At 40.7% G+C, this 25,695-nt stretch overlaps 1 protein-coding gene across 2 annotated transcripts in view; it reads right to left on the bottom strand.

Annotated features, from left to right (window-relative positions):
• The window catches only part of ptprz1a (protein tyrosine phosphatase receptor type Z1a), an 89,664-nt gene that overhangs the window by 6,000 nt on the left and 57,969 nt on the right, over positions 1–25,695 (bottom strand). Inside the window, exons 11-26 of one of the 2 annotated variants that reach the window (XM_069685822.1) lie at positions 25,104–25,144; positions 23,905–24,688; positions 22,417–22,968; positions 16,362–16,500; positions 12,347–12,435; positions 10,555–10,640; positions 8,166–8,186; positions 7,652–7,748; positions 5,488–5,570; positions 3,354–3,488; positions 3,129–3,263; positions 2,010–2,173; positions 1,779–1,914; positions 1,295–1,441; positions 714–807; positions 544–617 (exon numbers count right to left, since the gene is read on the bottom strand). In XM_069685822.1, the coding sequence (XP_069541923.1) occupies positions 544–617; positions 714–807; positions 1,295–1,441; positions 1,779–1,914; positions 2,010–2,173; positions 3,129–3,263; positions 3,354–3,488; positions 5,488–5,570; positions 7,652–7,748; positions 8,166–8,186; positions 10,555–10,640; positions 12,347–12,435; positions 16,362–16,500; positions 22,417–22,968; positions 23,905–24,688; positions 25,104–25,144 (2,777 nt within the window). Of the gene's footprint in view, positions 1–543; positions 618–713; positions 808–1,294; positions 1,442–1,778; positions 1,915–2,009; positions 2,174–3,128; positions 3,264–3,353; positions 3,489–5,487; positions 5,571–7,651; positions 7,749–8,165; positions 8,187–10,554; positions 10,641–12,346; positions 12,436–16,361; positions 16,501–22,416; positions 24,689–25,103; positions 25,145–25,695 lie in introns of both variants that reach the window. The other variant, XM_069685821.1, reaches the window with a different exon arrangement.

Below are 25,695 nucleotides of genomic sequence, written 5' to 3'. Positions count from 1 at the left end.
GACAAAAAGAGTAATTTTACCTTGCAGAACACAAGAGTTGCAGGTCTACAGCTGCCTCACTCGGTAAGTTCTTCTGTGTTATTGTATGTATTCGGTGTTTTAAAAGGTTACTTTGGGACACTTTAATTACACAAAAAAATGAACCGATTGAGGCAGTGGTTAACCAGCTTTTTATATGTTCTGCAGTGTAAAATTACTGTTTTTTTTAAATGGAGTTTGGTGGCTTTGAAGAGAGCGATATGAAGGCTGTTTCTAGTTCCAAAAAAGGATCTAACTGTTTAACACTAAGCTCTATCTCTGTAGGGATCCTTCCTGTAATGTTGTCAGGCACTTAGAATAACAATCTGAGCCTGTCAGTGAAAACAAGAACTTTCAGAGGATGTACGTTGATAGGGTGATTTTGCCCCCAAGGATATCAATCAGATGGGGCAATTACTCATCCTTTTGTGCCTATTTGACATTTTGACTCCAAAATATGTAAGAGTGTATCTTAAACAGACCTTGAGAATATTTAAACCCTGAAGTGAATGAATTTGTTCTTACGGTGATGTACGACGCGTTGATGTAGTCTGACGTTTCCCCCGCTGCCGTGGACAGACGCACCCTCGACCTCTCCACTGCAAAGACAGATGATAGGATGAGTTAAAACATATTTTCGTGCAGCTTTGTCCTTTTTCAGCCTGGTCTAACTTCAGGAAAACTGGCTCATTTACCAGGAATCACAGAGCAGTTTCTGTTCTTGCTGCGGTTGCATTCCTGCAGAGCTGCAGAGTAGTCGCACTGCTTCACACCGGAGTGACAGACCAGCTGTGGAAACAAAACACACAGTTAGTGACATTGGAATTAGCAGCTCTGAATCATTTTGCATCATGCAGATTGTTTTTATACTGCATGTATGCACAAGGATCAGCATTCATCCAGCTGAATCTAAACATTTTTAAATTAAGTTTCAGTGCTTCGCCTGTCAAATCTTTTTTTGATTTATTAGCCAACGATTACACATTTAAGTTGCAACAGAAATGTATTTGACAAACAGTTCAGGTAAGAATTTAGCTTTAAATATCCTGTTTTTTCCTTTCCTTTAGAAAAACACATTGTTTTATACTAGTTAGAAACAGTTAAAGTATAAAGCCTGTGAGTTCTGGTCTCATTCCAAATGTTGCTATGTTCAGCAGTCAGCTGCTAAAGGAAAAGCACCAACATGACAGTTAAACACGTTCAGTCCTCTACAGACTCTAAATGATTCATTGAGTCATAAAACAAGGATCACAGATATGTCTGAAACACTGCTGACCTTGAACTGCTTCTCCAGACGCGTCCTCCCTGCAGGCCCCAGGATCAGCAGCTCGTCCACGTACCTGTGCAGGTGAGCCCCCACCACCTCTGTGTCCCCAGACAAGATGGCTTCCACCAAAGCATCATGGATAAAAACATACTGTTCCTGCAGAGAGGAGACAGACAGTGCTGCGGTTAGTTACACTGAGGTCTAATTCATGTTTGGATGGAAAAGTTATATTTGTTTTGAGGCACTTTCTGTCCAATAATAGGACATTCTGATAACCTTTATCATTCTTACACCTGTGCTGACACGAGTTCAATTGATACTCAGATGTGGGATATCTTTGTCTGGACCAGCAGATAAAAGACCAACAGATCAACAACAAGTTTTATCTGCAGATTCTGACTGGTTAGAGCCTAAAGATTGCTGAAATGCAACACATGAATGATGACTTAAGAACTGTGTGAATGTGTGGACAGACAGATAGGTGACCTCTGACCTCTGTCTGAACCAGGTAGTTCCTCTGTGTGCGGATGTGTTTGAGGAAGCCTGTGATGTTGACGCTGCCTTCGTCTCCGATCTGCTTCAGCAGGCTGTCCAGGACGATGTAGGTGCCCGTCCGGCCCACGCCAGCGCTGCACAACAACACCAGAGGAGAAGAGGGTTGGGAATGAACTGATGTGAGGATAAAAACTGAAAACAAAACGTATTCTTATTTAGCAGATGTTACCTGCAGTGCACCACCATCGCCCCGGTGTCGCCGGTTCTGGCTTTGGACGACTTGCGGACAAAGCTGAGCAGAGGCAGAGCAAACTCTGGGACACCCATGTCGGGCCACTGGGTGTAATGGAACTGTGTCACCGTCCGCTCGTTGCTCCGCCCCTTCTGTGAGCCCTGATGGTGGACAAGACCAAACAGAGTATCCAAGTATTTAAGGGTTGTGGCTCAGTCGGTCATCTTTCAATCGGAAGGTCGGAGGTTCGATCCCCAGCTCCCTCAGGCTACATGTCGAAGTGTCCTCGGGCAAGACACTGAACCCCAAATTGCTCCAGGTGGCATAGCCAACTGGTATGAATGTGATAACTGACTGACAGTTGGGCACGTTGCGTAGCAGCCTCTGCCATCAGTGTATGAATTTGTGAGTGAATGGGTGCATGTAACATGTAGTGTAAAAGCAGCTTTGAGTGGTCGCAAAGACAAGAAAAGCGCTGTATAAGTACAGTCCATTTACCATTTACCATACGGCGTCGTAAAATCCACTGTTGCACAAGTCAATACTCTTAGTTTGCTGATATAGCCTTGGTTTGTTTGACTACTAGCTTATGGTGGCTAAAGTTAGCAATGTTAGCTAACAACAAAAATAGCTGTGACTGTGTTACATTTTTAAATCAGTTCATGGTATCTTTATTTCTGCTACTGACCTGAATCTATAAGAGGTAATGTATCCTTATAATAATTAATCAGTCAAATTAAGAAAAAAAAAGAATAATTTTTATAATTATTTTTGGGAATTAGATAATTCGTTATTTAAAACAATATTAGAAAACACACATTTTAAGCAGCCAATGTAATTATATTTTTTATATTTTTATCTTATTTAACTTTCTTTTCCTTATTGACCAAATCAAGTTATTTTTTAACCACAGATAAACTTATTTGGATGACCGACACGCTAAGTGAATCTACAATATCTCTGACTAATCATGTTCTGATTGAATTAATCTGCATTAGTGATTACATCCTGGAACAAGAAGGACATGTAAGGGGAATATTTGGCCTGTAGAAAGAATATTTTAACATATTTGATCTATATTTCATCAATATTTCTGATAGCACGTGCTTGTCGGACCTTCTTGGCGTGCGTGTTCCTGACAGTGAAGGTCCTCCGGGTGTAGTAGGCGAGCGTTCTGCTGCTCTTCACCGTCACCAGGAAGCTGCCGTACTCCTCCTGCACCTCGGTGGGCCAGTACTGATCACACTTCCTCTGAGGACACAGGAAACACATCAGATGGTAAACATTATGATGAAGAGTAGAATGATGGACAAAACAATAATCAGAGATGTGGTCACTCACTCTTCCCTTCTCCACCAGGTTTGTGATCATGACGATGACGCAGACGTTTTGCTCCCACACCATCCTCCAGAAGTCCTCGGTGCTCGACCTCAGAGGACCCTGAGCGGCGATGTACGACCGCGGCTTCTTAAAACCCTGAGGAAACACACCGCGACACCCGCAGCTTTTATAAACGCCTAAATTAACTCTTTTTAAACCTTCAGAAAAAGCTAACATTTCTCCTTGAATTATCCCAAGAGTCCATTTCAAGCTTAATGCTGCAGGAATAAAATTTAATTCTCGAGTGCACCGCAGTCTAATTCACCCTGTGACACTTTTAATTCATTACAATTCTTTCAAGGTTAAAGGCTTGAAAAGAGTTTGGGACTTGAATTAATTGTCAAATCACATAAAACTTTCTGTAACTCAAAAGTTCAGAAGCTGAAATCCAACATGATGGTTTTGTTACGCGTCTTTGCAGACTGCAGCTAACTGAGGAAATACTCCCTTAGAGGAATAATCTCTTAGATTATTAAGTGAAAATCCAAAGAAAGAGAAACAAACTCGACTCTCAGATGAAGCAAACAGTCTGAAAAGGAAAGCGACCGTCAGCCAGGAGAATCAAGAGTTACAACCGAGTGAGATTACAACTTTAACTTCTTGCCACGAAAGAAAACCAACGGTAGCAAAGAAACTGGTCTCACTGTTTATTTGTCTGTAGGAGAGTTTTTGGGCCACGCAAAAAAATAAAAATATGAGATTACGAGAATAAAGTCCTAATTTTAGACTTTTAGACTAGGAAAAAAAATGGAGTGAGTGAAATATTCTGAGAAAAAAACTCTGAGATAAAATTTGTGAGAAAATCAAGTGATACATTTGCACTGATCAACAGCTGGTGGTAACCATAGTCTGTATAAAAAGATGGCCGACATGACAGCTCTCCAAAAGTGAAGCCAAACCCTCTCTGTCACCCCCTACTGACTGGCTGCAGTATAGCTCATAAAGCCCGCCTCCTCCATGTTAACAGATGGGACATGAGTCAAACTATAAAATCAAAATACACATCAAATACATTTTTCTCAAACATGGTTTCTGTCATTATAGTTAGTTCTTATCATGCTGATTTATGTCCAAGTGTTCATTTTTCTGACAAGTTTACTTTTAATTAGTTATTTGATGCTGTAAAAAGGGATGTGGCCTCATGATTGACAGCTCTGTTGACAAATGGGGCTCCTGCAGCGTTTTGTTCCCGAGCAGCAGAGTAGAGGAGGAACGGCGAGAGGAGACGTAACTAACACTAACACTACAGTCATTGAACTTTCCATCAGCGTGAATATCTGCTTCAGTGAGTACAGTTCAGATTCACACAACGAGAGGAGGTGGAGATGCGTCGGCCATTTTTATGTACAGTCACAGTCAGGGACAAAGACGACTACTTGATAGTAAACAATACTGAAAGTTAAACTTTGTATGCTTCCGCAAATACTTCACAAAGAAGGAACGTTCAGCAGTTATTCAGAGCTCAAGGACTCCCACAATGCATTTGGGGAGAAGCACAGAATGTAAATATGACTTTTGTTTGTTAAAAAACTCCACAGGGTCCCTTCAAGAGCGGCGCAGGAAAGAAAGTGTCACATGTTCTCAGCAGAGGGCAGCGTTCAATCGCTCACTTTAATAGTGTAATAACCTTCACATGACTGACAGCGTGAAGCCGCCTTCATTCTGCCGCACGCAGACAAAAGTGGAGATAGAGAGATCCTCGACGTGTTTTTACCAACTTTATAACCCGTGCGTCGTCTCTCAGGAGAGGCCGTGACAGTCGCAGAGTTTTTTTGTGTCGCCTCCGCCTTTCACAAAACGACAAGATATTGGAAATGAATGGAGCTGTGATAAGGATAATGGAGAGCCACGCAGGTCCCCGCTAACAACAGCCTGTCTAATGAAAAGGTTTTCAATTATTCAGGGGAGCTCGCTGACTTTGGTTTAGGAAGACAGAGGGAACAGTGAAGTGGGTCTGAGAATGAAAATAAAAAACTTTTGGCTGAGTGTTTGACAGATTCGATTCACAGAGACGAGGCTCGGGGCGAAGATGAAGGCCTCCGTTTGTAAAGAGCTCAGAAATTAAACTGAAAACAGGATGAAGCCGGGTCCTCACGTCCACATAGTTGGCGTTGATGTAATCTCTCGTCTTCCCTTCTTTGTCGGCCTGCGGCGAGAGTCGAACCCGGCTGTGGTCATCTGAGGGTTAAAGACGGAAAAGAGAGCAACTTTAGATCAGATTTACGTTTTTATGTTTCTTTCTTTTAGATTTATGTTTTGTCAACAAAGACCCCAGAAATTGTTCCTCAAACAGGAGAAAATACTGCTCCATGGATATTTCTCTTTTCCTAATGAGATATTCTAGTTTTAATCAGTTTTAAGGAAGCAACAGAATTTTAATGTCGTTATTTTGTGCTGAAAACATCCTGGAGTTATCTCTGCATGAACTGCAGAGAGATAAAACTGATATCCATCCTTCCAACTGAACCACGGTGAGATTTAAGGAGCTCAAATAAAGTTAAAAAACAAGCTTTTGGTTGTAATGTCAGATATTTCAAACTTAAAACTCGTCTGATGTGAACAAACGGTAGCAGAACTTTAAGTCTTAGCAAGAACTTGTTTTAAGGACGATAATCGTCTTTTAATGTTGTTATTCAGTGTTAAAAACATCCTGGAGTTATCTCTGTTCTAGCTGCACTTTTAGCTTTTGGACATTTTAAACATCTCGTCCTCCATTTGTAATTCTTTTAGTGTTTTCTTGTATTTTAGTTCATTTCAAATGTTTTTAATTGTTTTAACTTTGTGACAAAATATCTCCTGTTTATTTAAACGACCTTTTAGCGGTCTGTCTTCTGCTTCTGATATCGCCTTGTTGTCTTTTAATGGCTCAGGAAAAACTTAACGAATTATTCAGAATGTACCAACAAATCACAGAAAATACAACAACAACACTAATATTTGTCCTGAGAGATATTTGAGTTTAAATCTATTTAAAGGACGATAAGATTCTTTAAATATACTTCTTTTTCTTTATACATCCATAGCTGATCCAGATCAGACGGTCCAGGTGATAAAATGTAACATAGTGATTAAAAGTGCATGGTTTGCGGCTGGAACAATAATAAATAATTAATGAGGAAAATATTCATTTCGTTTTCTAAAAGGTGCACATTTAAAGCTTAAATTCTTGCAGTGATCCCCGGGCAGCAGAAACGATGAGTGCGTCTCATGGGGAGACACGGTGCGTTATTACGCGTGCGACACAGCGGCGTAACTTCATTGATGATTTAAATCTCCCTTCATGCCGACAGGATCGCTCAGGATCTACTGTTATTAATGTTCAGTGTTACGTGAAATGTTCTACACCTCTCACCAGATATATCCACAGACAGGACAGTAAGAGAGGAACCAGGAGCATAAAATACAACATGGCAGACAATCAGCCGTCTCCATGGAGGGCTGTCAGCTCTGGGTCACATCACCAACAGACATCAGATTCATCCCTGATATGAAATCTTTCACAGCAAAGGTGAAATGCTGTGAACCAGAGCTGTAGTCATTTTTAGCTTATTGTACTACTTATTTATTATTGTATAGTATTTGTGTGTTTTCCCCTGTACTTTCAAATCTGTAGTTCTATATTTTTTTATGATACGGACCTCTTTGTTTTGTATTATATCGCCTATGTAAAGGCCCAACTAGGGACAAGAGTTGAAAATTAGTGAAAGCAATAAACTCTCTGTGCAACGCGTCAGTTTCGTGCTCTGTACTGGAAATATGTGAAACTGCATCGTCCCTATTCAAATAAAATGAATGCAAAGTTTAATTCGGTTTCCCCGGAGAGTTTCTCCTGTCCTGTGCAGGTCATCACGAGTTTTGCTGTGACATCCCTGTTCACATGGAAACATTTACAATAACTAAACGCAGCCTCTCTCATGTTTAAAGTAAATCGTCAGACCAAAGGCTTGTTAATGTGCGTGAAGTGTTCTCTGATTGGTTCGTGGTTTGAAAAAGACTGCACGATTCTCATGAACAACAGAAAGTCGGACTCAAAAAAAATCTCTTTTCTATCAAAGAAATTCCTTTCATGTTTTTTAAAAAGCACTGAATTATATTTTCAAAGTGCTGCAGGAGCAGAAAATCTAACACATTTCCAAGTCGGAAATTCAACATTTAAAACTTTGATTCTCTCCAAACACTTGATAACAGACGCGTTCGCTTTGTTATAGAATAAAAATGTTACTGAAAGTTTCGTAATAATAAAACTGAGGTGAACTCACAGGCCAGGATGTTGCTGTATCTGTTCTTCGTCTTGTTGTCAGGATGGTTGGAGCTGTCAGTCGTCATCCCCATGTCCACCGTGCACGCCTGCACCTCCTGAACACACACACACACAATCACACACATTACACACACAGTCACACACACAGAATTTAGACACTTTACAACGTTATAGTTTATAGCGCTCTTTAATATGAGTACAAAGAAGAGCATTTTGATTTCATACGAAGTTAAAAAAATAAAGGTTTCATATTTGAAAACTTTCTTTGCATCATTTATATTCTCATTGTAAAGTTTTCCATGTGAAAAAACAAGCTCTTTATCTGCTGGGTGACTGAGTTTGTAAAGAACGGGCGCCATTTTGAAGACATTGCATTTTTTACAAGACATCCCCGACTTGTTGAAGCTACGCCAAACAGCGACCATGCTTTAAACACCCACAGACAACAGACACGACAAAAAACAACACGGCTACGAGTGCAGCGGCGTTCCATCGGGAGGAGAGCGTCTTACCTCGTAACTCTCCTTCAGTATCTAATGACGAAGGTGAGGAAGCAGCAGGCAGGCAGCCAGGACGGTCAACCAAAGGGGTGCAAAAATACAAATTACAAGACAACACAGACAACATCTCCGGGCTAGTTCATCTCACAAAACGGCTCATGCTTCTGCCAACACGAAGGGGAAATCAACCCAAAGAGCAACAAGGTTTGGTTGGTTTCAATGTCACATTCATTTTGCTACTAAAACAGGTGTTCACATTTCTGGGACCTTCTTCTCTTGTCCACATATCACACGTTCACTACATTTAACTGACAGCTGAGGTTACTTTGCAGACTATTGAATGAACCGACCTTTAAATGATTTAATGTCTCATCTTTGGATGAGCGCGATTACGGCTTCTTTTACTGGGAGAACTGGGGTTACGCACGTTAGCTAAAATGTTTCCTTTTGTGTGGTTTAACTTCAGTTGTTCCTGACTTTTGGAGGATTTTTCTTCCTCCTATCTTTCATGAAATTTTAATAAGTTTATTGAGTTTTACCAAACCAAAAGATCGGTATGGAAGCCCTAAGCGGACGTGCATCCATATATTTTATTTACTCCGTTTTCCCAAGTACTTTCCGGTTGTTTTCTCGACTTATTTATCTCGTTGTCTCGAGACGCTGCATCAGATGATCATAACTCGTATCGCCAGAGCTGCAAAAGCACCAAACAAACATAGAAACAGGCTTAACTTACATGGCATGCCCTGCTCTGTAACATCACAGTGAGCAGCCTGTTGCTCTGTTTTGTAGATCGCCGATAAGTTGATTTTTACATTCTCTGACTGTAACAAATGTGCAGCCTATACACCAGATTATTATTTGTATTTTGTCAAACTAAATGTGCACCATGTCCTGCATGTACGGCACCTTTCCAGTCTTACGGGTGGCTGGTTATGAGTCTCTGCTCATGGATGTTGAATCAATAAAAAAGTCTCATATGAAAACTGAGCATTTAAAAGTGCCTGGACATCTTTGTCACCAAAGAGAACCCAAAGTATGCCTGCAGCTCTTCATTGCACTCAATCTACAGTAAGCATTCCAGTGGACCTTTCCTCCACGCTGATAAAAGCATTCCCCAACAAAATAACAAATATGTAAACAGTTTTCTTTATTGTAGTTCAACTGGATGGAAGTGCAAGTAACGATCGTAAAATCGCTACTTGAGAGTCGTCATGTGTAAAGTGGTAGAACATTTATTTTCTCGGTCGTCCTAAATGAGATGTTTTGCTGGTTTGGACTGTTAGATGGAAAATAAGTCTCTGAACGCTGGCTCACGTTACGAGCATGCAAAACAAAAACTGTATCAAGCAATCACGAATAATTACGCAGCCTTGGTTCATTTCTGTAATTCAAACTTTTCATCAGTCAGTCAGGACTTTTATTTCTGTTACAAGAAAGCATCTTTGTAAAATGAGGACTTTTATTTTGAAAGTTTCTCCTGTGTTCCCTCGTAAGCTGTTTTTCCTTTTCTACTTTGGGTCTTTTATTTTGAGTGCTTCCTTCATTTTACTGTTGGCACTTCCTGTTGGTGAGATTTTTTAGGTTCTATATTTTTAAACATTTATCTAGTAGATATATGTTACATAAATAACGAAGCCTCGGCTGATGCAGAGTGAACTTCCTGTTTGTACTCAGGCATTGTGCTGCTTGAATTAGAAACCTGTGATTTAAAGGTTGTATGATGATTGTGGTCTGGCTTTGTTTAAAATGCTGAGCCTCGCTGATCTGAGCCTCTTTAATTAAATATTTGCGACAGTGTCTGCATTATCCTCCGTTTAATTTGATTAGAAATAACCGTCATCTGCGTGAAGATCAGGGCTTTTTTATTATCTGATCAAGAAAAAGCGAAACACACGATTGAACCCGTCACGGCCATGTTGTCTTTGTGCCGATTTTTCCTTCAGTGGCAGTTTGAGAACAAAAGTGAAGCTTTGATTCAGGAGGTGACCGATGTCATGTCGACTGTTTTATTCTGCTTAAAACACGCCTGACACGCTGCTCGCATCAATGAATGAAGGCTCCTCTTAAAGACATTAACCCGGACTGCAACATTCAACCTCCAGGTTATTTCACACAGTTAGAAAACTGTGAATACTCTTAATTTAACGTATTATTATTAATCACCATGAATTCCTGTTAAATGATGAGCAGAGGATTTAAAATCATCACATGATGTTGCAGCTCTTTTACAAACTAACTGTGCAGCATCATCGCAGCTCGTCATGCAACATGCAGACAACAACACACACACACACACACACACACACACACACACACACACACACACACACTGCAGTCAGGTGTAAGACAGAAGAAATATTTAAGTTTAGACTTTAATAATCTAAAAAAACTCTGGTACCTCAAACTCCCGCTGAAAGCCGCTGGTGTCGTGGAGCTCGGCTACGTGTTTGACAAAGTCTTTCACAGGGAACGCCGTCTGCTCGTCTGCCAAGAGAAAGTGCAACAAAATATGTCACTACATGTGTGTACTGTGCTGTCTGTGAGTTTTAGTTCATATTAATGTAATTTTTAGAAGATTGATGGACAAGCATGATCGAGACGTGAAGCTCTGAGTGTGCTCTCGCAAGGGGCATATTCTTTGAGGGGAAAATTGGGAGGATATACTGTGAAAGAAAGGATGCTAAGCTACATACAAATTGAGACTTACAGGAGACTGGCAGGAAACACTTGTTAGTGAGGTCATCTCCTCTCCACAGGGCTGTTGAGGATTCATTCTTTTGTGTTAAAGAGGACTTCTGTTATTTTTAAAGCTTGGCTTTTCAAATTTTAGGGTCTAAATGACTAATGAGTAAAAAAAGTTTTAGTATTGCTCCAGCAGATTGCTCTAACCGACAGGTGCAAAACAGGCTGTAATGACTGTAATGTAATCCTTTGGGGCAAATGTGCCCGGTCAAAGTAGGTCAACTAAAAGTTTTTTTTTCCACTGACAGATTATTATTCTAAGTGTCTGACAACATTACAGAAAGGAGATAGGCCTTCTTCTTACAGAGGATGTTTTCTTTAAAGATATCATCTCGAAGATCTCAGCCTCGGTCTCTTTGGCGACTCATTTGGCGATAAACGGCAGCTGCAGGAGCACACTTCCCAGATATCCAGACAGTGATTGCATGTGTGACGTTCATGGTCGGCTCCGGTTGTAACTCTTGATTTTCCTGGCTGACGGTCGCTTTCCTTTTCAGACTGTTTGCTTCATCTGAGCGTCGAGTTTGTTTCTTCTTCTTTGGATTTTCACTTCTTGTTGAAGTTGTATCTGTAGTCATCCATCTTTTCTTTGTTTGTTCAGCCATAGTAGATTACTGTTTACTCGCAACACTTGCAGAGAGCGGAAAAGCAGCCGCTTAGCTCCGCCTACCCTCTCTGGCAGCCCAACCACTGCTGGCTGATGGAAAACACGTCACTAAGTTTTTCGACGCCACAGAGACCCAGTCTGTAATAATACTATATAATGCAAATGCAAAGGCTTTCATCAGTGGGCCATCGGCTCAGTCACCATTGTGTTGAAAAATCTTCACGTTTATTTCTTTAACCAGAACAAGCAGTTGCATCGCTCTCTTCCCTTCTCAGAAGTTGCTGATCTAGTCTTAGTTAGTTTGTGACTTTGCTGTTTTGGTTGGTTCAGATCAAACGCACACAACCTCGACCTTCAGGACACTTATTTATGACACTTTCTGATTTGAGTTTTGATCCATGGAGGATGCGACGTTTAATATTGTAAAGTTCAATTTAGCACAAAGTCACAATCAGGGCCAGGTGAATAACATTACCATGCACGATGAGAGGGCTGCACACTGTGGGAGCAAACCTGGAAGTTAGAACTCTTTTTGCTTCAGTTGAGCTGTTCTCCTATCCGTCTACATAGACGCCATCTTTTAAGTCCTGTATCCAGGTGTTAATTATTCATCCATGGTCCGGAGGCAGTTTGGTCTGAGCCTGTGCAATCGAAAATAAACTGAGCGGTTCCTGACTTACTCACAATCGAAAAAGTGTCTACTGGAATTATTTGTCGGTTAAAGAACTTTTATTAACTGAATAAGGTTAAAGGATTAAGAGTGATTGAGAGCGATATAAATGTAATTAGCTTGACGTCATTATCTTGGCGGTCCTCACGTGTGTGTGTGTGTGTGTGTTACCAGAGGTTAATGCAGCTGCAGATGGATCAGGGATGACTCTGGGTGATGAGCTGTCTTCGATGTAGAAGTGAGCCGTCTGAAAACAGGCCCTGCAGACAAACACAAACACACACACACACACACACACACACACACACACACACACACACACACACACACAGTGTTAAAATCAGAATGTGTTTTCATCTAAAAATATATTTTAACCATGAAAAGTTTGTGATTCATTAAAGTAGTACGTCTTAATTCTATTTTAAGTTTAAACAAATTAAGAAAAATAGTTTTTGGTTTTACAAAAAATATAGAGAAACATTTATTATCAGCATTTACTGAAAACCCACAGAAATATTTAAATCCACAAAAGAAATAAAAAACATTTTTAGCCTAGAAAAGTACCCAAAAATCTGAACATGCACATAATATATAAATGCTGTATGTACAGACTGAGCGCTATATATACACACATCATGGACTGTATAAATAAAGTATATAAATGATCTGTATTGAGACGGGAGAATCGGTGAAAAGGCAGAAGGTGCTTTTGTTTTCATGTGACTCTGCGCTGGCCCAGATTTTTTGGAGAACACACGTTAATCTCCCCGGAAACACAAGAAAAAAGATGTTCTGTTAATCCTTGACAAGTTTTTAAACGGATGACATCGCCTCTGATGAACTTGTGTTGTTTCGGCCAGAAATGGGCATCTGGGATTATCACTGACAAAAAAACAAAAAAAAAAACAGCAAAAGGGTTGAGCTCTGAGATTAAAGACGTGTTTTTGGTGAAACACAGAGACAGAAACACACACAGTTATTCTCTGAGAGTGTGACCAGTGGTTAGTCATTAAATAAGAGCTGGGTTTCATCTGGGTCTGCTCAGAACCGACTTTGATTTTTATCGTTTGAGAAATAGAACTTTCCTTTTGCGTAAAGAAGAATGCCAAAGTAGCTCAGACGGCTAAGAAAATGTAAAGTATTTACATTAAAACATTTTTATATTTCTGTGTTGCTCAACAGGCAGAATAAAGTCCCTTTTACGTCACTGTGTCATGAATCCTTGATGTCTTTACTAATATTAACCTTCCCTTATGACTACATAACCATATAAATAACAAAATAATTTATCTGCAAGCTTAAAACCTTGAGAAAAACTGTTGATTTTAATTCATTTATTTTCATTTTCTTTCAGGCGATTTACGTTTGGCTTGTGAAATAGCCCTGTGGGCGTACCCCAGGGCTCAATCCTCGGTCCTCTTCTGTTCTCCCTTTTCATGCTTCCCTTTGGTTCTCGTATTGGGACATTTCTCATCACTGTTTTGCAGATGATACACCGCTGTACTTTTCTTTTAATTCAAATGACCACAGTTAACTCTGCACCTTGCAAGACTGCCTCACAGCTATTGCTTAGTCTTTTTTATGTATTTTTGCGAATGGTTGTCACATAACTACCTCCAATTTAACCCCCTACAAAAATAAGTCCTCATCATAGATCTTGAGGCCATTTCTGTTAAAACACAGCAGTGTGTTGGTCCGTGAATCTTTGTGTATTTGTATTTGTCTTAGAAAGGTTTCTTATTAGTGATGTAAATTAGCATTCTTGCTAACTCGTGTTTACATCTTTAACGTTTATACTTATGTTCATTAACGTGTTCTGTTCCCATCCAATAAACAAATAAATAGATAAGCAGAAATAAGAAATAAGCAGCAAATGTAAAGCAAGCCTCAAAAAAAACAAAGATTTCTTTAATTTACTGATGAAATTAAAGTGGAACACAAAGAAAGTCTTCTGACGCCGTTTGTTGAACGTAGCTAAAAGCAAATCTGCATTATCCTCTCAAGATTTGGGAAAAGTCATTCATGTTTTTGAGTAAAGCAGAATCCAAATTAAAGTTCATTAAATTACCAACAAAGCTTTTTTTAAACTTTCTGTGTGTTTTTGTTTGTTTGTGACTTCCTTGTGTTGTTTATTGCTTTTTTAATGATGTCATTTCCTGTTTTTGACTGTTTAAAAGCGCCTTATGAATACATTTTACTCACTTCCTGACTTTAATTGATCTTTTTTACATATTGCTATGAAAAATACTCGGTCCTGCACTATGAAGCACACGGATAAAGTTGGATTTGATCAGATGCCTTTAAAAATGACTTAGCTTCATGCTAATTTGCTGTTCATCTCTCAGCTTGTTGTAAACTTGTAAAGTCGACCGCAATCCGCTCAAACTGCTTGACCTCAAATGCACAGCAGCAGTGTCCAAATGAGCACCGTGTTGTCGTGGGGGGAGTGAAAAAGGACACAACAGCAGCAGGATTAGTGTAGTTTGGCCTCCTGCCGCTCGCCCTACAAGACGCTGACACGATTCCTTCTGTCCGACATAATCAGGCGGATGTCCTTTTCTATCCCCTGACCCTCTCTGGACGCTCTCGTCGGAGTGGACGCTCGCAGCCAAGGTACATCCTTCACCGAGGATTAATCCCCCTGCTCCTCAGATTATTACCAGCTTAGCACTGCTCAATCTTGGAGATACAACAACAAGCAGAGCGCAAAACAAGAACAATATGTTGACTCTCTGGCTCAGGAGAAGAGAAATGTGAAAAATATGACTTAAAGTGTTTACACTGCCTTCGACAGCGTGTCCTTCATGGGATTTCTGAAGTTGGTTATTTCACAGTCTGAGTGGGCATGCAGAGTTTTTTCCCACTTCAATTTGTAGCCAAAGATGTTTTCAGCACTAGTAGAAAAGAAACTTTTGTTTGCTCTACATCCAGCATTTCATACGTCTTCATAAAAAAACCGAGAAACAACATCATTCAAGGTCGGCCGAGAGGAATCAAAAACGCTGCTGACAAAAGCGAGTGGCGGTGGCTCTGAAAGGCCGACAGCAACCGCATCAACAGCACACGACACAGGAAGTATTGTTTGTGTGGAGGGGCTGCTGGTGAGCAAACACACACACGCACACACACACACACACACACAGACGAAAACACAAAGCACGTTGTAAGATCCGGACTGAGCTTGTGTTCGAGGACATTCAGCCTCACAGTCAAATGTGAGAGTCCACTCCCCCTATAATGTGACACATGATGGGGTTAAAGGGCAGGGGGCAGGGGGTGGAGGTAGGGTGGTTTAGCTTCTAGTCAGATGTTGCTGCAGGAATTCTGAGTGCTGGCTAAACTGTGACCATTTTTGGTGATATTGAATGTATTTTAATATAAAATGCAGGATGCATTTGTAGGAATGTTGTGACACTTCACAGGAAAAGATTTCAGATTCATAAGTTAGCAAAAATGCCCCTTTTTGAGATTGGCGTGTGAGGATAAAGCGGGAATTTGGAGACTTTCCACAGAAAAAATGTGGTTGTTTCTGCAGCAGATTAGTAAAACTAGTAGTTTATAGTTAGGTGTAGGCTTCTGGAGGCCTTAGTATTTATTACAAGAGAAGAGGTGTAAGTTTTATGGAACAAAGAGCGATAAAGTCACTTGGTAAATCAGAGTTCCAGTCCTGTGTGAAACCAAAAGGCAAACTTTTATTTTGGACTCCCTCAGTTAACGTGCAACGTCATGTATATCAGGTGTATTAGTGTAACATGCATATCATGTATCATTTAAATAAAGCAACTAACCGACTTATTTTAACCCAAACTACAATCTTTTTTCTCCACCACAAACTCAGGACTTCCAGCAGGGAGAGTTTTAAGTCCCCTGTGAAATCGTACATTTAAGCGCTTAACTCCACTTACCTCACGTTACACGTCCATAATCCACAAACATCTTTAACTTATTTCAACACCCTGATATTTTTACTAAACTTGACCAAGTAGTTTTCATGCCTAAACCTAACCAACCTGAACCGTTTCCCAACATTCACCAGGTGTTCTACATGTTTGTCCGGTACGAACGTGACGATTAAAACGCTAATATGTCAGGACTTTGTTTCTGTCAGCATCTGCTGACTTCTTCTTCCCTCTGATGGCCAAAACATTACAATAAATGCAGCTTTAGATAAACCTGCAGGTCTGACCTCCAGTAGATGAGGATGCCGATGAGGACGATCAGGCCGAGGACGGTGAGGGTGGAGATGACGGCCAGAGGAACCACGGCCTTCTGCTCTCTGTCCCTGACGGACCCGACTCTGGACTCGTGGCTGCTGTTGCTGGCGTCTGGAAAGAAACAACAGAAGAAGACAGAAGTTAAAGACGAAGAAGAAGTAGAGAGGTCTGCTGTTACTGAGTTCAGGGGATAAGCTGCTCTGGTTTAGGAAATGTGAGTAATTAAACCTCAGTCTGCCATATTTGTCTCTGATGAACGTCTACAGCTGTGTCAGATGAACTTTTTCTTTGATTTTTTTAGCTGAAAATTTTAGTCATTTATCTTTATCTTTATTACTTTTAGCGTTCTCACTCTTTGCCAATGCTTCTAGCTAAATATTTCAACAATTTATACATTATTTTTAAGCTTTTTACCTGTTTTTAACTTGACATTAAAACAATTGTCCTTGTGTCACAATTTACAAAATGCATTTAACTAAATCTTTTAACCATTTATCAATTACGTTTTTTCGCTTCTTGTCCAAAGTTTCAGACAAACATTTTAAACTTTTATCCAGAACTTTTACCCTTTTCCCTTTTTTAGGACTTTTAAGATTTACCCCTATTTGTATCTTCATCACTGTTGTCCCAATCCCTTTAGGTAAATATTTTAATAATTTATACATTATGCTTTTAGCTAAATATTTTAACCCTCAAACATTTTCTTTCACCCATCAGAACTATTTTACACTTTTCACCATTTTCAGCTATTTAACTGTCACTTTCAGCTTTTCCGTAGTTTCCTCGATGATTTAACTAAACATTTTAACATTTTAACAGTTTCCTATATTTTTATTTTTCACTGTTTTCCCAATCTCTTTAGGTACATATTTTTATTTATAGATTATATTTAAGCTTTTTGCCTTTTTAAATGCTTTCAGCGAAACATTTAACCATTTCTTTTAACTTTTTCACCACTTATTTTATTTCAAATGTTTTAACCCTTTATCCATTACTTCAACCTTTACACCGTTTATTAACATTTTTAGATAAATAACATAAACATTTAACTATTACTTTTCACTACCAAGTATTGTAACCATGTATCCATAACTTTTACTCTTTCCCCCCTTTTAATGATTTCATCTAAACATTTGAACAATTTTACTTTTTTTTGCTTTATGACTGTTTTTCCTCCTGTTCATTAAATATTGTAATAATTATTTAATTACTTATTTTTAAGCTTTTGCCATTTTATTATTGTAAACATTTAACCATTTTTTGTAGCTTTTTCACCACTTTAATGATTTTAGCTAAATATTTTAACCCTTTATCCATTACTTTAACCTTTACACCATCTACACAACACGTTCAGCTCAATATTTTAACAATGTCCAAAATTATATAGCTTTGTCACTATTTTTCCAATGCTTTTTAAGTCAATATTTGATCAATGAATGCATTATGTTTAAGCTTTTTGGTATTATGATGATGCTTTGGACTAAATATATTATATAAATCAATTTCTTTCATTTTTTCGTTGTTTTTCGCTAAATGTTTTCACCCCATCACTTTTAGTTTTTTCTTGTTTTTTTCAATTTTCTTTATTTTTTTTTTAACAATGTCCGTTATTTTGAAAATACATTTAGCCTAAATATTTTCACAATTTATCCGTTTAAGTTATTTCACTACTTGGCTTTAGCGAAACATTTGACCCTTTCTCCTTTTTATGCGTTTAGATAAACCTGTGAGCTAAATATTGTCAGCACTTAACCTGAAAGCTTTTTCACTATTTATACTTCGCGTTTAGCTCAATACTTTAACCATTTATAAATTTTCTTTACCAATCTCAATCGTTCATCCAGTGCTTTCCATTTTTAACTGTTGTAAGCCATTTATCCTGTTTTCATTGGGTTTCACTGGACGTTGGGCCTGACCGAGCTGCCGTATTTGACGACTCTGGAGTTAGAACGGGCTGATTTAATCTACCGAGCTGGTTTCTTATACGGTAAAAGATTGATATTGATCCTGGAAAGGTGCAGAATACAGTATCAGAGCGGAATTCTAAAACTTGTGAATACTCTCGGGGTTTTTATTTCCTCAAAATTTCCATTTATGTCCTCAAGGTGTTTGAGAAGCAAAAGGAACACAATGTTTAAATCGACCGATGAGCACATTTCTGCCTCCAGAGCAGCTTGGCCTCTTTGAAGTGTTTGCAGAACTACAACTCAAACATTTCCACATCTCTAATAACTACTTCAGAAAAATAAGACACGCAAAACCGCAAACACGATGTACCACCATTCACATCCGCCCACCTACGACTGAAACACTACTTGAAAGAAAAACCCGATTGCACAAAGGCACACAATGAAAAGTCCATCACAGATCACACGAGAACACATTCATCAAAGTGGAGTCGATCCTGCAGCATAATTATAACTTTGAATACCTGGAGGAGAAAACGTGTCGGCTGAACCTGACCTCGCTGAGCTGAATCTCCCTTTATCATCGATAACCCGTGAGGGAAACACTAGTATGGATTCACCTTGACTGTCAGAACTTACCTCTTCTGGAAAAACTGACTTGGTTCAGCCGTGAAAGGCTGGGTCGGCCCTGTCGACTAGTTCACAAAGAGCCTTTCTACTCTGTGCTGCCTCAGAGCAAAACCCATTCACACAATCATCCATCCTCAGAACACACACAGGCGATGATAATGGGCGAAGAAGAAGAAGAGAAGAGCCCGACAGAAGATGGAAAAGGTTACTCGTGTCGCTGCGAAGCCTGAAGAGACAAAGTGACTCAAAGAAGATCTGATGAGAAGTAAGGACACAAACTTCAAACTCCTCAAAGTTCCCAATGAAAGACTTGAAATTAAATGATGAAGATGGAGTTGTGTTGCTGTACATGTGGCTGTCAGGATGTCAGGGGCATGGGCGAGGAAACACACTGGGAGAGAGAACCTCTACATCGCATGAAGCCTCTGTCCTCAGCCTGCTGATTCAGATAAAGAATTAAAGGACTTGAAACTTACTGCAGAGAGATGTTTGCAATTTCACTGAATGACTCACTCTCTTGTACTTTCCATTTGTTAAAGTTGAATCTTTGTCATACTGCACACAGAGATCATTCAACCAAGACTTTCCTAAAAGTATGAAGTGTTCACATCGAAATTAAGCTACATTTTTGCCTCTTCCTAAAACTTTGTGTTCTTTTAAAAGCTCTTAAAACATCAACTTTCTCTCTGGACTTTGGTGGTGAGTTTGTCTTTGTGTGTGTGCTCGAGTAGAAAAAGGTCAGGGACCATGAGATCCTTCTTTTATGTGTTTCTGTGTGTTGTATGGGTGTATGTTGGTGCAGGGTTATTCTATACATGTGTTTGTAAAGAACCAGGATTTCTCTGATGGACAGCAACTAGCAGTGTTCTGTTTCAGCTGTGGAGCGCCTGTCCATCTGTCTCCGCTGAGTGGCAGTTTCACTGTAGCAAGTCACACGTGGGCGCGCTTACAGCGCTATGAATCTAATATAAACTGATGTTGCTGAGATTTAATGACAAGAAACAGGTTGAAAAGGATGCTGAAATAACAACATCATGATGCTGATTTTTAAAAGCCTGAATTCATGCTTTGTCTAGTCTTAAAGCAATACGGCAAGCAAACAACTTTACAACTTAACATGATCGTTTTTCGAATGGAGTTTGGTTTGGTCTGTAGGATCCCAGTGCTGGTAGGCTTTTGAGACACAACTTCCCATGAACCTTAGCTGCAGTTGAAAGAAATCTGTCTAGTTGCACGTTTGTAAAAGATTTTAAAACGAAACAAAAAAAAAAATTTAACAATCATAATAAGAACAAACATGTTATTCTGGGTTTATTCTGGTCGTTAACTCAACTCTCAAACATTTTAACAAAAATTAGAAAGCAGCTTAAAAGCAGCTTCTTGTTGACTTTGATGGATTATCTCTCTGCAGCAAGTCTGTGGAAGTTGATTTGCGTAAAAATGAACATTAATGAGAGCAGAATGGCAAGACGAATCTGGCTTCAAACTGACAGGAGGATTAATGCAGGTTAAAATCAAACTAAGATACAGTTCTAACTTTCCCTGTTGAGATGTTAGAAAATGGGCAGCACATCTGACATCCTTTAAACCCCACATCAGGACCAGTTCCCCCATTTATCCTGCTGTGGAAGTTTATTCAGATTATTTCGGCTCTTTGTAAAATCTTAAACAGATCATTTTTGTCGAAAGTTTAATACATGAATTGTTCCAATAACTGAGGATTTTAAAGCCTTTCCGAGACTGTATATATTTCAGTGTAGTCAGAGGGGTAGGAATGTTGTTTGAACCAGATGAAGCTTTGAAGATCTCTGCTGCCCTCTGGTGGCCAGGAGGGGTAACAACAAGGAAGAGGGAATTTAAACTGAATTTCTCCAACAGCAGTCGACTCTTTTGGAGTTTGCTTTTAGTCTGCTAATAATACAGCTCATAATATCTGATCATACTTTGTACATGGTTCATTTTTCTCTATTTAATAACATTGCACACACTGATGCATTTGCAGTAAAGTGCAGTTTGTTTATATTCTATATTATTATATCATTTTATTATAGTGTAGTAGAATATCTTCTAGTGTCAGTATATTTATTTATTTCTATTTTTCTGGTGTTATATTAACTATCTCTCCGTATCTGTCTTTCTATCCATCCATCTATCCATCCATCATCCATCCATTTATCCATCCATCCATCCTCCATCCATCCATCATCCATCCATCAACCCATTTGTCCATCCTCCATCCATCAATCTATCCATCCATCATCCATCCATATTCCATCCATTCATCCATCCATCCATTTATCCATCCATATTCCATCCATCCATCCATCATCCATCCATTTATCCATCCATATTCCATCCATTCATCCATTCATCCATTCATCCATTCATCCATCCATCCATTTATCCATCCATTCATCCATCCATCCATCCATCCATCCATCCATCCATCATATCTAGGTGTAGGTGTCAGAGGTCACCCTGGAAGTATCTTAAATGGTTTGAAACTGAAATTTTAACTTCAAGACAAAGCTTACTAATCTATAAAGTTTCAGACACTAAAACTAAACTTTATATTTAATGTAAATTTCTCAAAGGTTTTTATGAATGCTATTAATTAAGAAATGTTCAGAGAAGTTGTAACGTGATGTAGTAATCCTGTCTGGTACGATATCTCCTCTGGGACTCTAGTTTCCATGTGTGGTCAGTGTCTCTCTGGTAGACATAGGGCGCTAAAATAATCCTTTGACATGAAGATATTTTGTTTGTAGTTACAGGCATTTTGTTAGCATTTTGGCCCATTGATGCATAATGTGGTGCAGAATGTTTTTCCTACGACGCGTTGCACTCTGTCTGTAGGCTAGATATACTTCCTGAATCAAATTCAAGCCAGTAAAAATGAGTGTTGATTATTGATTCTCAGCTTTTTGTTCTGCCTCAAATAGACCTCCAACGTTTTTGTTTATCCCTGAAGAGATTTAGGGAAAAAAGGCAGCATTCCAATGGTAACAAAAAATAAAAGTCATCGCTTCCTGATTATTCGTAGTGAGGTTATTTTCAACTAAATCTGAACTGGAAATATAATACCTAAAAACGATCAATACATGTGATGACTCTTTTATTACCACTGGAGGAATTCCTTGTTATACTATAGCTTCTTGCCAAATGCATGCTGGGAAAGTTTCCCGTCCTTCAAAACCCTGATTGATAAATAAAAGGTGCTTTAGGAAATGGATCGATGACTTGTACTAACAGTTATGAGACTGAAATGATGATGAAGATGATGATGGCACATTCATCGAGGTTATGGGATCCTGTTTGATGACATTTTACCTTACATGAATGAATTCTCTCGCTTTGGCTTTCCCAGATAAAAATGAAAAATGAAATGTGGTCGACAGATGGTGTTAGTCAACGCTTTGACATCCAGAGAAATGCTTCCTGATCCCTTGGCATTTTGCAGTTTTTTCCCCCACACGGTCGGCTTTTTTACCTGCGACTGGCTCCTCTTCCTCCGACTCTCTTTCTGTGCGCTCGGAGATACTGAAGTCGGAGGACGTCTCGTTGTCGTACAGGCTTTCACCCTGTCCTGAGCCGCTCTCCTCCTCCCCACCCAGCGACCAGGGGGAAGCAGAGGTTACATCAGGAATGCTCGGCGCCGCTGTGCCTGCTACCTCTGAGGTGCTGGCGCTACCACTTTCACTTTCAAAATAAAACGCAGAGGAGCGATCGTCCAAATCATCAGGGCTCTGGCCGGACTCGGGGGTCATAGAGGAGGGAATGGTGTCAGTGACTTTGGTTGAATGAGGGAACGCACTCTCTCCAGAGGCAGAGGTTTGAGCCCTGTCCCACTCCTGATCTACACCCTCCTGGGAGTCGGGGAACAGGGCCGAGCCGGAGGCACTGCTGCTAGCGTCTAACGCCTGTCCCTCAGGGGTAGGGGTGAAGGGGGAGGCTGTGGGTGAGGAAGGGAGGGCAGAGATTTGAAGGACGGAGTTCCCGTCTGATGCCGAGAACCAGGGATCCTTGACACCAGACGCTGTGGCTGCAACAGAAACGGGGAGGTCACTATGGCTGACTCTGAGAAGGCGGGAGTGTGAAGAGGAGGCCGAGGGAGAGATAGAGCTATGGGAGATAAGAGGTTCATCTACGGACGCACCATCAGAACCCCCAAGAGACAGAGAGTGAAGAAGATTGTCTACACCAACACCAGAGGCTGGAGGGAAGGCCACGCTCGAGTAGAGCTCTAAGCTAGCAGAGTCCCAGGCCGAGGAGGGGAGGGGGGCGTGAGAAGAGGCATGCAACCAGGAAGAGGACGGCTCCAGAGAACAGCCGCACATGGCGTCCACATCACTAGCTAACGGAAACCCTTCACCACCAACCTCAGGGAGAAACGACTCTATCGTGCTCCCTGTGGCGTACCTCGAGTCCTCAAACCCAGCCGAGAAAGAGTGGGATAAACCCGGAGTTGTGCCTGGAAGGATGAAGTCACTAGCGAGGAGAACTGAGGGCTGAAGGGTGGGGCTGAGAGACAGAGAGACGGTTGAGAGAGACGGATCCCAGGAGGAATCCGGTGGCTCGGCGACGGTGGTGCCAGAAGGATCCGGCACCGTTTGTAGAGGAGGGGTATCACTAAATACAGAGGGGTCACCTGAAGACACCAATGAAGACCCAGACAATAAATCACCATCACTATCAGTATCATCGAACCCGACACCGGGGGAGAAGTGGCGAGTCTCCAAACCAAACAGGGGGAGTGAGGGGAGAGGGAGGCGGGGCAAGGTGGAGGCAGGGGAAGCCAGGTCTTTGCTAGGAAGCGGTGCGGTAGCGGCATGCTGGGAGTCCGATGCAGAGGCAGAGATAAGAGGCCAGGACGAGGAGGGAGGGTCATGCAGGCAGGTGGAGGGGTCCGCAGTGTCACACAGAGGGGAGGAGGCGAAGGAGGAGGAGGAGGAGAAGGGGAGGACAGAGGGGCTCTCACCGTTGGACAGCGGCTGCGTGGTCTGCAAGAGAACACCACTCAACCGCACAGAAGTGGTGGTGGATGAAAAATGAGGCATGCTGGCACTTGTTGGCCTACGTGGAACAGCTCCACCCAAGGAGGAAGGTTGGGGGGTCGAACTTCCTGCCCGGTTCTCTGGAAAGCCTCCGGGTCCTGCAGGAATTCTTGCATCTGTAGTGGTGTCTTCATTTCTGGGACGTGCCAGGCCTCGGTCGGTCTTGGCTTGGATGAAGGATGGGGATGTTGTCGTTCTGGTACGAGACCTCGACGTAGTCGTGGTGGTGCTATACGGAGAAATACTTTCACCACTTTTTGTCTTTGTACTTGTAAATGTAGAAGAGGTGGTACTAACACCACCTTTGGGTTTTTTTGCACCTCCAAAAACCACATCCGTCTTTGCACTTGGGTATAAAGGAGTAGTTCTTGTTGTTGTGGAGTAAAAGGGAGCATTGCCACTGAAGTCAGCACTTCCTCCGTTTTCTGACGACACGGTGACCTCTGGTGGCAGAGTGGAGGTACTGCGGCGTGCTGTCTCTTCAGAGTTGCTCAGAATTTGACCGTGCTGGGTGGATCTGACCGGGAGGACCGGATCAGTGGTGGTTCTTCTCCGACTAGATTCTGCTGTTGTGGTTCTGATGCCAGGCGGAGGTAAAAAGGCAGATCCAGAAGTTGTAGTCCTCGGGGGGTTTGTAGGAATCCAGGCCAGTTCGTTGTCCTCGGTTTGGACCGGTGCATTCCAAGACAGATCAGGTTCATAGTTCTCCTGCAGGAGAGAGAAAGGTTTAAAGACACCAAAATAAAGGAGGACCAAGACCGGTAAGGGCTTCATAAACAGAACTCCAAAGCAAGCAGATAACCATTGCAGAGACTTTAACGTCTCCACCCCCTTTCGTTGTACAAAAATGAATCCTAAATACCTCATTTAACGCATTTGTCAACAGAGCTGTCAATCATGAGGCCACGCCCCCTTTTTATAGCATCAAATAACTAATTAAAAGTAAACTTGGACATAAATCAGCATGATAAGAACGAACTATAATGACAGAAACGATTTTTGAGAAAAATGTATTTGATGCGTATTTTGATTTTATGAGCTATACTGCAGCCAGTCAGCAGGGGGCGTCCATCTTTTTATACAGTCTATGACGTAGCCTTTTAGACAAATAAGGTGTCCTTACCTCAACATTAAATTCTTCTGAATCTGGATCCAGAGAGTTTTCTGGAAAAAAAAAAGGCACAGGTGTCGTTTATAGTTACACAAAACAAGAACAAAAGCTCTTTTAACACTTTAAACTTGTTGGTACATTTATCTCCTTTTATGTTGCAATTTTCCTGAGGTTTATATTTTAAACAAAAAATGTGACACAGGGTAAAACTGTGATGAGGACATCAGGGAGAGGGAAAGGTCAACCCGAGGACATTTTCTCAATGTTTCAGTAAAATATTATAAACAAAAAAAACACTTTAAAATAAAATCTGGATGTGTTGTTTATGATGGATGTAAATGTATGAAATGACAGCGGGAGAAAACGTAAAAGAGGGAAAGGTCGTACACACCACCTCAAGCAGTTTGTTGGCATTAAAGTAAATACAGTGTTAGATGCATGCAACACTTCAGACACATTTGGACTATCATGCATGCAAACACACAAAAAAGTTAACAAAAAGCATTTGCAATTAATTATTTTCTGTTCATCCTTCTGCTAAAACCAGACGAGCAAAAAAAAAAAATAAAGAATTGAAACTCTCGGCTTCTCTCGTCTGATTGTC

This window comes from Semicossyphus pulcher, unplaced genomic scaffold, assembly GCF_022749685.1.
Source record: "Semicossyphus pulcher isolate SPU_LCO1_2020_fin unplaced genomic scaffold, fSemPul1.0.p SCAF_8, whole genome shotgun sequence".
Taxonomy (NCBI): Eukaryota; Metazoa; Chordata; class Actinopteri; order Labriformes; family Labridae; genus Semicossyphus; species Semicossyphus pulcher.
This window is presented reverse-complemented; position numbering and strand designations above follow the sequence as displayed.